Consider the following 11,803-nt stretch of genomic DNA (forward strand, 5'->3'; position numbering starts at 1 on the left):
TAATCTCCAGGAACGATAGTTATATAACGATCTTATATTTCTTTACAGAGGGAGTACAACAGAGAACAAAGGGCCAGATGTGCAAAGTTAGGTCATAATCATACACACATTAGCAGCTTCACGCAAGAAACTCTCAGTAGCTTTATATATAAAAAAAAACTCCCAGTAACTATTTTCAGTAGACCACTTTAAGTTGCAGCAGATCAATGGCGCTACTTCCCAATATGTCGACCGCACTATGCACCGACTTACAGGTTTACAAGCTAAACGGTTCTGTAAATTAATTTCAGCCTTGTCACGATTGCTATAGGAATTGGGGCCACTAAACCTGAAACTGCAGACTCCTTCATGCTTTGTCCAGATATAAGAATGTAGATCAAAATACAGTGGCTTCAACATGTCTTGGCAATAAGGCTCCCGATGGTAGGATACACACTCAACTTAACAAATTTCATCCGCAAATATAATGTCGAAAATAGATTGCACTGCAAAACGAGGAAGATACAGTGGAGTAGCATCAGATCAAACCATTATTAAAAATCATATCTTCAGTTCTATTGTTTCATTTCTTACCTTCATCTTTCGGTATGTTTGGTTGGTCTACCAAGAGTTGACGCATTGCAGCGATTTCACTTGAACTGCAAAAGAAAGGGCACCAAAAGTAAATGAAGAAAGATAAGAATCAAGATTTGGCTAACTGCTAGTTTTAAAGGACGGAGTGGGCAGAGGCGGAGGACGGAAAAATTTTAAGGTGTGGCAAACTTTTAAGTAAAAAAAAGTTCATGTTGCATACCTCGGTCTTGATGATTTTCAAGGAGTTGACTATGAAAAGATGTTTGCATCTGTTGCTCGACTCGAGACGGCGAGGTTGCTCCTAGCTATGGCAGCACAAGAGGATTGAAAGGTTTTTATATGAATGTTAAATCTACTTTCCTCAACAATGATCCCATAGAAGAAGTGTACGGGGAACAACTTCTTGGTTATGAGAAAAAAAGATAAAGAAGAGAAAATTTGCAAGCTCAACGAGGCACTATATGTTAATGTATAAGGCCAACTCCACCGCGCGACCCCAAACGGACGTCCGTTTTGTCCGGATTCTGTCCGTTTGGGTAGGACAATGGGGTCGTGTCCGGGCCTGTCCTGGGATGCGGTGGCCGTGCGCCCAGCGCGCGGCCGCATCCGTTTGCCCCATCCCGTCCGTCAGGGCCTAAAATGCCCATATTTTCATATGAAAACAAGTTTGCACGTCCAAATATTAATTGTTTGAAAATTAAAATAGTTTTACAACCCAATCGAAATTGTCTCTAATAAAGATAGTTTTACAACCAAATCGAAATTGTCTTGAATGAACATAAAACGAACCAATACATCTATCGGTTGCCAATATGCTCCCACACGTGTTCAACCAAGTCATTTTGAAGAGCCTTATGAGTATGCCAATCACGCAGCTCACGATGGAACTGGACAAACTGATCAAACGTGGCCGGTTCTTGGTGCAGGGGCTCAACATTGTCACCTTGAAAATCAAATCCTTGGTCGAAGATACTGTCATCACGCTCGTCCTCGACGATCATGTTGTGCATGATCACACAAGCAGTCATCACCTCCCAAAGCTTCCTTTCATCCCATGACAGTGCAGGGTATCGAACGATGCCCCATCGGGATTGAAGCACACCAAAAGCGCGTTCCACATCCTTTCTAGCACTCTCTTGCATTTGGGCAAATCTCTTTCTCTTCTCACCTTGGGGCTTCGAGATTGTCTTCACAAAAGTTGACCACTGAGGATATATACCATCAGCTAGATAGTATCCTTTGTTGTACTGGTGGCCGTTGATCTCAAAGTTGACAGGTGGGGAGCGGCCTTCTGCAAGCCTCGCGAAGACTGGAGAACGTTGCAGCACGTTGATATCATTGTGAGAACCTGCCATGCCGAAGAAAGAATGCCATATCCAAAGATCCTGCGATGCCACCGCTTCTAATATGACAGTGCACTCGTTGACATGCCCCTTGTACTGGCCCTGCCAAGCAAATGGACAGTTCTTCCACTCTCAGTGCATACAATCTATGCTGCCAAGCATGCCTTAAAAGCCTCTAGCTGCGTTGGTCACCAACAATCTCTCTGTATCAGCGGCAGTTGGCTGCCTCAAGTACTCTGGGCCAAACACCTCGATCACAGCCTGGCAGAACTTGTACATTGACATCAGACATGTTGTCTCGCTCATACGCACGTACTCATCCACCAGATCGCCTGGAATTCCATACGCAAGCATGCGGACGGTCGCGGTGCATGTTTGGTAAGAGGAGAACCCAAGCTTGCCAAGGGCATCCGTCTTGCACTCGAAGTATGGGTCATGAGCAACCACTCCCTCTCAGATACGATTGAACACATGCCTTGCCATTCGAAAACGGCGAATGAATTTATCCGGCTTGAAGAGCGGTTTGTTGGAAAAGTAACCGGCATAGAGCAGGGCGTGGCCTCTCTTCCTGTTGCGGTTCAGATTGGGAGCACGGCCAGGGACTGACCCCCTGTACCGAGGAAGCTGCCGTTGAATGTGGTCGTGAACGACTAGTGCAGCCACCACAAGATCTTCATCATCCGACGACGAATCGTCCGATGAACAAAGGAAGTGGTGGAAGAAGAACTCGTCTCCACTGTCCATACCTTTGTGGTCAAAATGTCGAACACCTTGCGGTCGTGGTGGCGAAGAGGCCGCGATGATCACCTGGACGCAGCAAGGGTGGTTGTCGGCCGGCTACTGGCCGCTCTGGAGCCGTCGGAAGCTGATGCGGCCGCTGTGGTACGTCGCCGGCGGTCGTGTCTCCTCTGCTACCGACAAAGACGGCGACGGCCAAACCTCCTCCGATCGACGGCCAAAACTACGACGAAAGCGCGGGCGTGGTGGCGGCCATGTCTACACGTGGTTTGGTATGAACGGCCGGGGGCTGCACGGTGCGGAGGCGGCCGGAGCATAGCGGCGGCGCCGGCGGCGGGGCGGGGCGGGAGAGAGAGGGTCGAAGCGTTGGGAGGGAGGGACTGCTAGTGTCCCCGACAGGCGGGCCACGGGGGGACAAGGGCGTGCGTCGCGGCCGTCCGCGCGCATCCGTTTCACCCCAAACCGAGCGCAACTTTGGACCGGGGATGGGTCGAAAACGGACGAATTCCGGACATTTGTCCGTTTGAGGCCGTGCGTTGGGCCGCGCTATTCGTCTATTTTACTCCAAACGAACGCATCCGGACAAGATGGGGTCGCGCGGTGGAGTTGGCTTAAGGGCTAGTGACCTAGAGGTCGGAACAAAGTTAGACCTGTCTCAGTTTCAAGAGGTATTCCTTCCAGCACGTAGTCTATACAAGAAAATCCAAAAGTTCAACCTGCTAGTTGAAGTGTATGTCGACGATCTGGTTATAATCGAAAATAGCATGTTGGTCTATCCCTAGTCGCATAGTCCGTAACGCTTTGAGCACGGTAAGTCGGTTTTGTACTGTCAAAGAAAATATATCCAAAAAGGTACAAATTGCATGCGTCATCAAAAAGTTCTCCTTTCAGTTTTCTGATCGCAAGTTACGAAAAAGTTCTGTCAAGGGCAAACCACCGAGATAATCGATCAGATCGTTGTGCAGCAGAAGATGCAGTTAGACGTGCATGTGCTAGACAGCACATCAATCAAGCTACCTGCTTGTGTTTGTGTGCTTCCTAGCTTTGCATATAGCATGTGCTTGGCAGCTCATCAATTAAGCTGCGTGCTTGTGTACTTTCAATCTGGGTTTGCATATAAATGCCTTGCGCTTGGCTAAGTGTCTAACAAACAATATATTCATAGGTATAAAAAGTTTTTGACATAGAGTCAAGGTGTGGCGGCCGCCACACCTTGCCCACTGGAGTCCTCCGCCAGTGGGAGTGGGCATTAGTCTTGGGTAAACTAACAGAAATACAGAATTATCGGAAACAAATCTAAGGAGATCAAAAGAGAATTTAGTGGCCATAAATTCCAACTTGCCTGCTTTTCCATGTCAACAAAGAGATGATTGATGATTTTAGCGCATACCTGGCACATCAATGTATTATCAGTAAAGAAGTAGCTTCTGCTATGATAAAAAGAGTAAGATGCATATCAACGAACTGTCACAAAAGAAGGCAAATAGCATCTTAAACCTATGACACCAGCAAAAACAAAATGCTACAAGAGAGACGGTACTGGTGAAAGCAGGTGAGTTTCCCATATATGAGATGGCAAATGTACATATCAGCAATAGCGCGACAGTCAAATGAGTCAGCCACCTATTATTAGCTTCATTTTTTTTTTGAGGATGTTCTAGAAAAACAGCAGGTTTGGTGAAGGGATTTCACTTGGTTCTTACTCAGCCTGGTGCATATCAGACAGCGTTTGTAGCCCACCCAAGCAATCCGCAATAGTTGGCAAAATTCCCACTTGTAATTGCAACTGTTTCGCATTGAATGCCAATCCACCCCTCACCATCTGATTAGTATCGCGTAGTACCTTGCTCAAACCTTTGGCAATGCCACTGAACTCCTCCCTGAAAAAAAATGCAGCAACATTGTAACACCAACTCGAAACAATTCCGTTGCATATATGCTTCTAGAGTTGGACCAAACCAAAAGCGGTTGCAACAACAGTGACAGCAGCTTACAGAGCCTCCCTCATTGAAACAAATATGAGCTCCAAGCTCTCCATCTGCACCCCCAAGAGATCCTCCCTGAAATTGGGCACACACCGCAGGACACCATAATTTTTAGCATCTCCAAGTACCTTGTCAACACATGACACAGAGTAAGATTTTGAATCCTCCAGATACATGACAATCCAACATCACAATGCAGCTAGGTAGCTACTAGTCACTAACATTAAATGAGCACCCTAGCTTGCATATTAGCAGCAGTATCAGGGATCACTATTACTAAATTTTGGTCTCTTCTTTAACTGAAACCAATAAAATTTGCTACTGTAACCACCTTACTGTGAACCGTGTAGAACATTTACTAGATTTCTCAAACCCCATTACAGCTGCGGAATTGAGCATGCGCAGCACATCACTGAAGCTGCTGCGTACAAGTAGGACGCAGATAAATGCAAGGAAGGATCTGAGGAGAATGAAAGGTACTGGAAGGCGGGTGATGATGGCGGCGGCATTGGAGAAGTGGGACAGGAGGCGGGAATTGAGGTCATCCCATCGCTCCGTCTCCTCCCGTGCCTTCCTCACCCTCTGCTGCATCTTCCGCACCGCAGCCTCCATCCCTATCGACCGCTCGTCTCGTTTCCCTTCGCGACCCCGATCCTCGATCAATTTCTTGGCGGCGCTTGCCTGTTGACCCTTGTGATAGGCTAGGCTGGGCTCGACCTGACCATTAGAGGCGATGACGTTTTGAGGAAAAAAAAACTAACATACTTTGAGCTAACAAGAATCATATAAATAATTTTCTATTTGGGAGCAGACTATGTGAGCACACAGACTCGAGAATTCGAGATGATTATGGCCGTGTCAAACTAACTATGCAAGGTTGTTCGTGCACTTTGACGAGCAACACACATTTTCATATTTGATCAGTAGAAACGAGTCTATTTGGTACACTTACCCTCACTATGATCTCACCACACATAAACTTAACATTTGGTTTGTAAGCACTTTATTATCTTAAAAACCTCACATTATATGCCACGAGCATTAACAGTCCAAGTGGAAAATGAGATATTTTAAGAGGAACACATACCAGACAATAAAGAACTAATACATACAGTTCAAATTAAGGAGCAGTATAAATACACATCCCCGTCAGGAAGTGATAGGTTCATAAAATATATTTTGGGAGGACACACAGATTCACGAAATGTGGAATTCTTGGCTATTACGTATTGATACAGAGTTCAATGGAGAATTTAATTATTTTGCCACAATTTACTTTGCATTTTGACAATTTGCCACTAGTTACATTGCAATTGCCTTTTGCCACTCTTTACATTGAACTATGATTGTTTGCCCTTTTTGCCTCAAAACAATTCTTTCAAATGTATTTGATGATAGATGCTCAAAACTAGTTACTGTAATGTCATTTGTATATGTTGACTGAAGAAGTAGTCCTTCACACGAAATTCCCCAATGTGCAGCGATGAACCCTAGCTTCCATGGTCTGCACCAAAATCGGGCAATGTATGTTAGCAGCATAGGAAGCATCGAACAGTAGCAAGCAAGCAGCAGCAAGCCAAGGACAGGGCCAGGTTGTGGACGCAGGAGACGGCTAGGGGCAGTGGCCAGGTTGTGCACTCGGGAGACGGCCAGGTGGAGGACGCAGGAGACGGCCTAGGGCAGCGGCGGCGGCGACCTCTTAAACCTAACCCTAGATCGGCCTTGGGACATGGGGATGAGCAGGACAGGGGAGAAGAGACTCACTGTAGCTGTCGCCGGGAGGGTGCCCCCGCCGTCGATTACCACCGTCGCCGCCGTCCGCCGGTGTGTCGCTTCGAGGAAGAGCAGAGAGGCTGGCCAGGGGTAAAACCGGGATTTCAAGCGGGCCCCACCTGTAAGAGGGCAAACGTCCAAGTCCAGTGTGAAGAGTGGCTAAAAGTTCAAGGTAAAACCGTGACAAAAAAAACAAATTTCCCAAATTCAATAGATGGTAAACCGTGCTAAATCCTAATTTTCAAAAATGATGATGAATTCAAAAATGCTCTCAAATTTCCAAAAAATCCCAAATTTCGAAAAATTCTCATGAATTATTTTTTTCCTGGTTTTAGAAAAATGTTCCCGGTTTTAAAATTATGAATTACACAAACTAAACAATGTAAAAAATAAAATAAAAACAGAACATGAAAAGAATGTGAAAAAGGTAAAAGGGGCAAATAAAAAAACATAAAAAAAATAAAAAAACGGTCCACGGAAGGTTCTTTTCAAAACTAGTGGAAACAACATCACTAAAAGCCCAAAGTGAGTCGGCCCAAATATGCGCCCTGGGGGTGGCCCCCTCCCCGGTGTTACACGTCAAATAGGAAATCCCATGGTTTAGCAAAGCATTTGCAATTACAAAGAAGGGACTCTCGCAAACATGGGTCGGATACTTTTATAAATAATGTGTTTGACTCGATTGCCCTAACTGCATCTGGACTAAGTATAACTTCTGACAAGGGATTGCATGAAGCCCACTACTTAGTTCGTTGGTGCAGCTTTTGGCCCAGTCCATTTTATTTTGACATGTGTGAAGCTACTCTTTTCATGATTTTTTTTTCTTAGTCCACATTTAGCATTATGGTGGATATAACCGTCCAATCTATTTTAAAACAAAATTACCTGTTGTTTGATTAATCTGTTTTAAATACTAACTAATGTCATCCTACAAGTGGACAGGACTGGTTGAAGCACACTTTCATGAAAGTATTATCCCAGCTTGTGTCTCGTTCTCAACAAAGAGCACATGCAAGCATCATTGTGAGTGTTTCGGTCGCACTCGAGGTGTCGCTAGCCTCAAGCGAATTGTCTAGTTTCGTACATGCAAGGATTATGATAATGGTGATGGAAGAATTTTTTTGACTATAATGACGGAAGAATAATTGTGGTGTAAAATAATGGAACTTGATTAAGAGTTGCATGTAAATAACATGAAACTGGATAAACGGAAAGTAAATAGTGGTTCGTGTAATGGAGAAGTTAGGCACGAAGAGGTTCAGTTCATGGTGAATAATGAATGTGCCTTGTGCAATGATATGTAATGGTACCGTCTATATTAAATGTTTGGTAGACAAGTAATCCTTGAATAGCCAAACTACATTGTCCCGCTCACATTACCGTTAGTCCATCACCAATGGTCAATTCAACAGTTAAGGTCATTAAGACGGACCAACACTTTTGGCACCGTGCCTTCTTGTGCTCCTCATATTGACTTCGTTGCTCATTGATATCAACATCTGTCACTGGAGGGCGCGGATTCATTGTCTAATAGGTGCCTAGCCATGTAGGTCTCCAGATCATGTTGCTTGGGCCCTTAAATTGGATAACAATCATTGCAGACGCCATGAATAATTAACCTAGTAATCAGTAATAAAAGTAAGGTCACAAATATATATCAAGAGTGAGAGATAAATAACAACTAAACACATAGATCAAATAGAAGGGGATCAGCTCGAAATTACCATGATTCTCCATAATAAGATGAATGATTAACGAGATTGCGATATCTGAGTCAAAGTACAAATGGAATTTACAAACTCTAGCCTTACGAGTTGGAATCTCTCTATTATGACGTTGTCGTCGATGGTGGAATGGAGGATCGCGCCAGAGAGGAACCCATAATGGATCGAAGTGAAGCAATTATCCTTCGGATCTCTCTTTCCTCTGGCTTTTGTTTTGCCTCCTTTGTCGCTTTGTTGTGTGTTTCCCAGTTACGAACATTGTTGGTGTAGACGAGGGGAAGGCAGCGACACTTAGTATGACCACTGGTACGAGCAGGTGGGTTCGCACCACACGTTGTCTTCCCTCGTGTTGACGTCAAATGCACTTTTTCAAAGGGAAAATTGTCCATTTCCTCGTCAATGATCCAAATATGGCTTTATAACCTTTCATAAGTGTTCGATCCTTAAAATCAAGGAAGAATACAAGGTTTCTTTATTTCCAATAAATATATGTTAGTGAATAGGCGAAAACAGGGAAAACCCTGGATTAAACTAAGCAAATACCCTCGGAGAACACTATATAAAACAAAGCCGTCACTTTTATGACTCGTTTTCTACAACATATCATAAAATAAACACAACATAATTCGGCAACCATGGGTCAGTCGTAACATTTCAATTTTTTGGAAAAATTAAGAAAATTACAATTAGTTTGAAACATAATTTTAAAAAAGACACATTCTACTTTTTTTAATGGACTCAAAAGACATTTTTTGACATGACATGCATTAATGAATAGGATTGATGCAACTTCATGATGGATCTTCGCATGCAAGAGGAACCTATCAAAGTTGTGGGTTTATTTAGGAGGAGTCTAGATTAAAGAGACAAATACAACTACCAAGGATAAAGATCCATGACTAAAAGTTAAATCCGGGTTCTTTGAAGTGAGTGTCTCTAGTTTTCATATTGTGCATTCTTGCATCCCACCATACTATTAGCAAATAAACAATAGAAGACCAAACATGCAAAAACTAAATTAGCTCAAAGGTTTTGAAAAGACCCACAATCGCCCACCCAATAGGTAAAAATCCTAAGATCATTGGACGATTGTGACCGAGGACGCATCCCTTGGAAGGGGAGTTGTTGAAGTATGCTTCACCATCAAGCTCTCAGGGAGAAGACATGAGCGCTAAAGAAATGGAAGAGGAGTACCTTCAACCAATGCATACTCGACACCATTGTTGCCGCCATCCGCCAATATAGACTTAGTCGGACGATAATTTGTACGGCCGGGGTAAATCTGTAGGACCAAATCACCACATGCTCCTTGGTGGCAATTGTCACCACGACTCTCGAGACTTTTGTTCCATGCAACATGCTTTCATGGTCGAGACATCTCCGTCACGATCCTGATACAAAAACAGAAATAAAAGTTGCACTCCAACTTGATCAGTGGTTTTGTCGCCTCTAGGTGCCAGAAGTGCCGCAAAAGGCGAGAGAATAGCATACACACGGGTGATGAAAATGAGATTGCTTTATGGTGGCTAGGGTTCCTGCCTCTGCCTCTGCGTCATGTGTGCATAGAACCTATACTTATGAGAATCGCTTTATTACATCACGAAAGCTTAAAGCCTAGCCAATTAGAAGCATGCTACGTACCCCACTAAGCATGAATTCAAACAAACAGTAGACACATATTACATACTGCCACTGAAACTGGGATACGAGTTCTAAAAAGATAGTACTATTTTGTGATGTTTTTTTAGATCGAAGGACTATTTTGTGACCGTTCATCTAATTTATATTTACGGTAAAAATATTTTAATTACTTGTGTGAGTTAACCACAAAAATAAGGACCATGATAAGTGCCACATGCGTTGCATGAACACATGGCAACTCCGAACGTTTTTTATGTCAAGTTTATTGACGCGAGTATGGCAAATTTAGTTGTGAAGCATGTCAATTTTCTTTTTTTGGTGACAAGTTTCAGTTTTTTGGTTTATTTTTTCGAATGGTAATTTTAGTTGTAAAACGTCAGAGCCGGATTGCTTCGTGTCACACGTGTGGCAGTAATCATTTGGAAAAAATAAACCTTCTATGAGTTTCTGGTGGGTGCATCCATGCCTCCTGGCTACCGTACCAAGAGTTGTTGTTTGTTCCTTGATACCGTGCCTCCATGGTGTTCGATTTGCCTACATGCTTTGTACTAAGGTCCTTATAATCATATACCCATTTTTGACAATAATATATCGAAACCTCCACAGAAAACAAAGTGATCATCACGCACGCAATCTGAAATCTTTGCTGCCGATCGAACGCCACACACACCAATCATTACCCGATCGTGTGCAATGATTTTGTACCAACGTAATCTCCATTGTTCCAATTCCCGCAAAAAAAAAAAAAAATCTCCATTGTTCCAAGACCGACAATCTGAGAGACAAACTGGCTCCCACGTAGGCCATTGCCGGCCGGCCGGCCACCTACATGGCCGCACGTCTACACTATTTTAATACTCTCCCTGACCCCTCACCTGGTCACCTTGCCGCGTCTATATATGAAACCCACGCCTCCCGCCATTTCCACACAGCCAGTCTTCCCTTCCAGCAATGGCGGCCTACCTCCCCCTCGCCGTCCTCGTGGCCCTCCTCGCCGCCACCGGCGCCAGCGCCCACGGCTACAGCCAGACCCCCTCGCCGACGCCTGCACCGGCTGCCAAGTGCGACAAGGTGATGCTCAAGGTGGAGGGCATGGTGTACTGCCAGAGCTGCACGCACCGGAACTCATGGTGCCTCGACGGCGCGACGCCGCTGCCGGGGGCGAAGGTGACGGTCACCTGCCGCGACGCCAAGAACCGCGTCATGGCCTCGCGGACGCCCGTGGCCGACGGCAAGGGCTACTTCCTCGCCGAGTTCGACGTCGCCGAGAAGGCCGACTACTATAAGGGGGACCCCGCCAAGGCCTGCTTCGTGCGCCTGCTCGCGTCGCCGGACCGCAAGTGCGACGACCTCACCAACGTCAACTACGGCATCGAGGGCGCGCCGCTCCGCCACGAGGGCAAGCGGTGGTCCGGCCAGGGGTACGAGAACGTCGTGTGCGCCGCCGGCCCGCTCTCCTTCAAGCCGGACACCTGCGCGCCCAGGGGCCACTACTGATGATCGTTTTTTTGATTTTTTTTAGTATTATCTAATCTAAGCATCATAGCCCAATTTCATCATTTCAAATATGGAGTTGATAACCACGCATACTATGTGGTCGCTGATGATTAACTTCGTTATTTTGAAGTGCATGTGTGTACGCGCGTGCGTGCGTGCGACAAAGCTTATATGCGCCAGGCACGGCTGCTTTGGGTCTCGGACCTTGTATATTCTGTCTTTTTTATTTTCTCCTACAAAACTTCTATTGTATCCATCATCAATCATGACAGTACAAAGAATATCACAAATAATAAAATTTATATCCAGATCTGTAGACCATAACGATGACTACAAGCACTGGACCAAGCCGAAGACGTGTCGCCGTTATCACCCCTTCCTCGCACGGAGTTGGGCAAAACTTGTAATAGTAGACAGTCGGTAATAGCACCCTATGACACAGGAAATACGCTTTGGTTTCTGGTTGTATATACATCCTGTATGGGATTTTTAAAAAATAATTAAACAAAAAGTCAAAATAACTTAGGAG

General features: G+C 44.9%; 2 protein-coding genes across 6 annotated transcripts; one reads left to right on the forward strand and one right to left on the reverse strand.

Annotated features, from left to right (window-relative positions):
- LOC123060330 (uncharacterized protein At5g43822) lies at window positions 1-6,531 on the reverse strand. 5 transcript variants are annotated; one of them, XR_006427891.1, is made up of 8 exons: window positions 6,404-6,531; window positions 5,120-6,143; window positions 4,649-4,767; window positions 4,358-4,534; window positions 3,997-4,044; window positions 794-878; window positions 574-638; window positions 1-485 (listed from the first exon to the last, which is right to left on the reverse strand). XR_006427891.1 is itself a non-coding variant. In XM_044483003.1 (8 exons), exons 3-8 carry the CDS (start codon window positions 5,249-5,251, stop codon window positions 442-444), a joined length of 585 nt encoding a protein of 194 aa, XP_044338938.1. In that variant the 5' UTR covers window positions 5,252-5,356; window positions 6,056-6,143; window positions 6,404-6,531; the 3' UTR covers window positions 1-441. The 5 variants fall into 5 exon arrangements, 4 of the variants coding, with proteins under 4 accessions (XP_044338938.1, XP_044338940.1, XP_044338941.1 ...); XM_044483003.1 differs by lacking the exon at window positions 794-878 and having other exon boundaries at window positions 5,120-5,356; window positions 6,056-6,143; XM_044483005.1 differs by lacking the exon at window positions 794-878 and having other exon boundaries at window positions 4,614-4,714.
- Window positions 6,532-10,728: 4,197 nt separating this feature from the next.
- Window positions 10,729-11,582, forward strand: LOC123057922 (non-classical arabinogalactan protein 30-like). The gene has a single exon (XM_044480786.1). It carries the CDS (start codon window positions 10,729-10,731, stop codon window positions 11,272-11,274), a length of 546 nt encoding a protein of 181 aa, XP_044336721.1. The 3' UTR covers window positions 11,275-11,582.
- Window positions 11,583-11,803: the final 221 nt, after the last annotated feature.

This window comes from Triticum aestivum, chromosome 3A (assembly GCF_018294505.1).
Source record: "Triticum aestivum cultivar Chinese Spring chromosome 3A, IWGSC CS RefSeq v2.1, whole genome shotgun sequence".
NCBI lineage: Eukaryota > Viridiplantae > Streptophyta > Magnoliopsida > Poales > Poaceae > Triticum > Triticum aestivum.

Coding starts and splice junctions, on each gene's coding strand:
- LOC123057922 (XM_044480786.1), top strand. CDS start 10,729: ATGGCGGCCTACCTCCCCCTCGCCGTCCTCGTGGCCCTCCTCGCCGCC.
- LOC123060330 (XM_044483003.1), bottom strand. CDS start 5,251: ATGGAGGCTGCGGTGCGGAAGATGCAGCAGAGGGTGAGGAAGGCACGG. Junction 4,045..4,357: donor TCTGATATGCACCAGGCTGA/GTAAGAACCAAG, acceptor TTGATGTGCCAG/GTATGCGCTAAAATCATCAA. Junction 486..573: donor AAACATACCGAAAGATGAAG/GTAAGAAATGAA, acceptor CTCGTTTTGCAG/TGCAATCTATTTTCGACATT.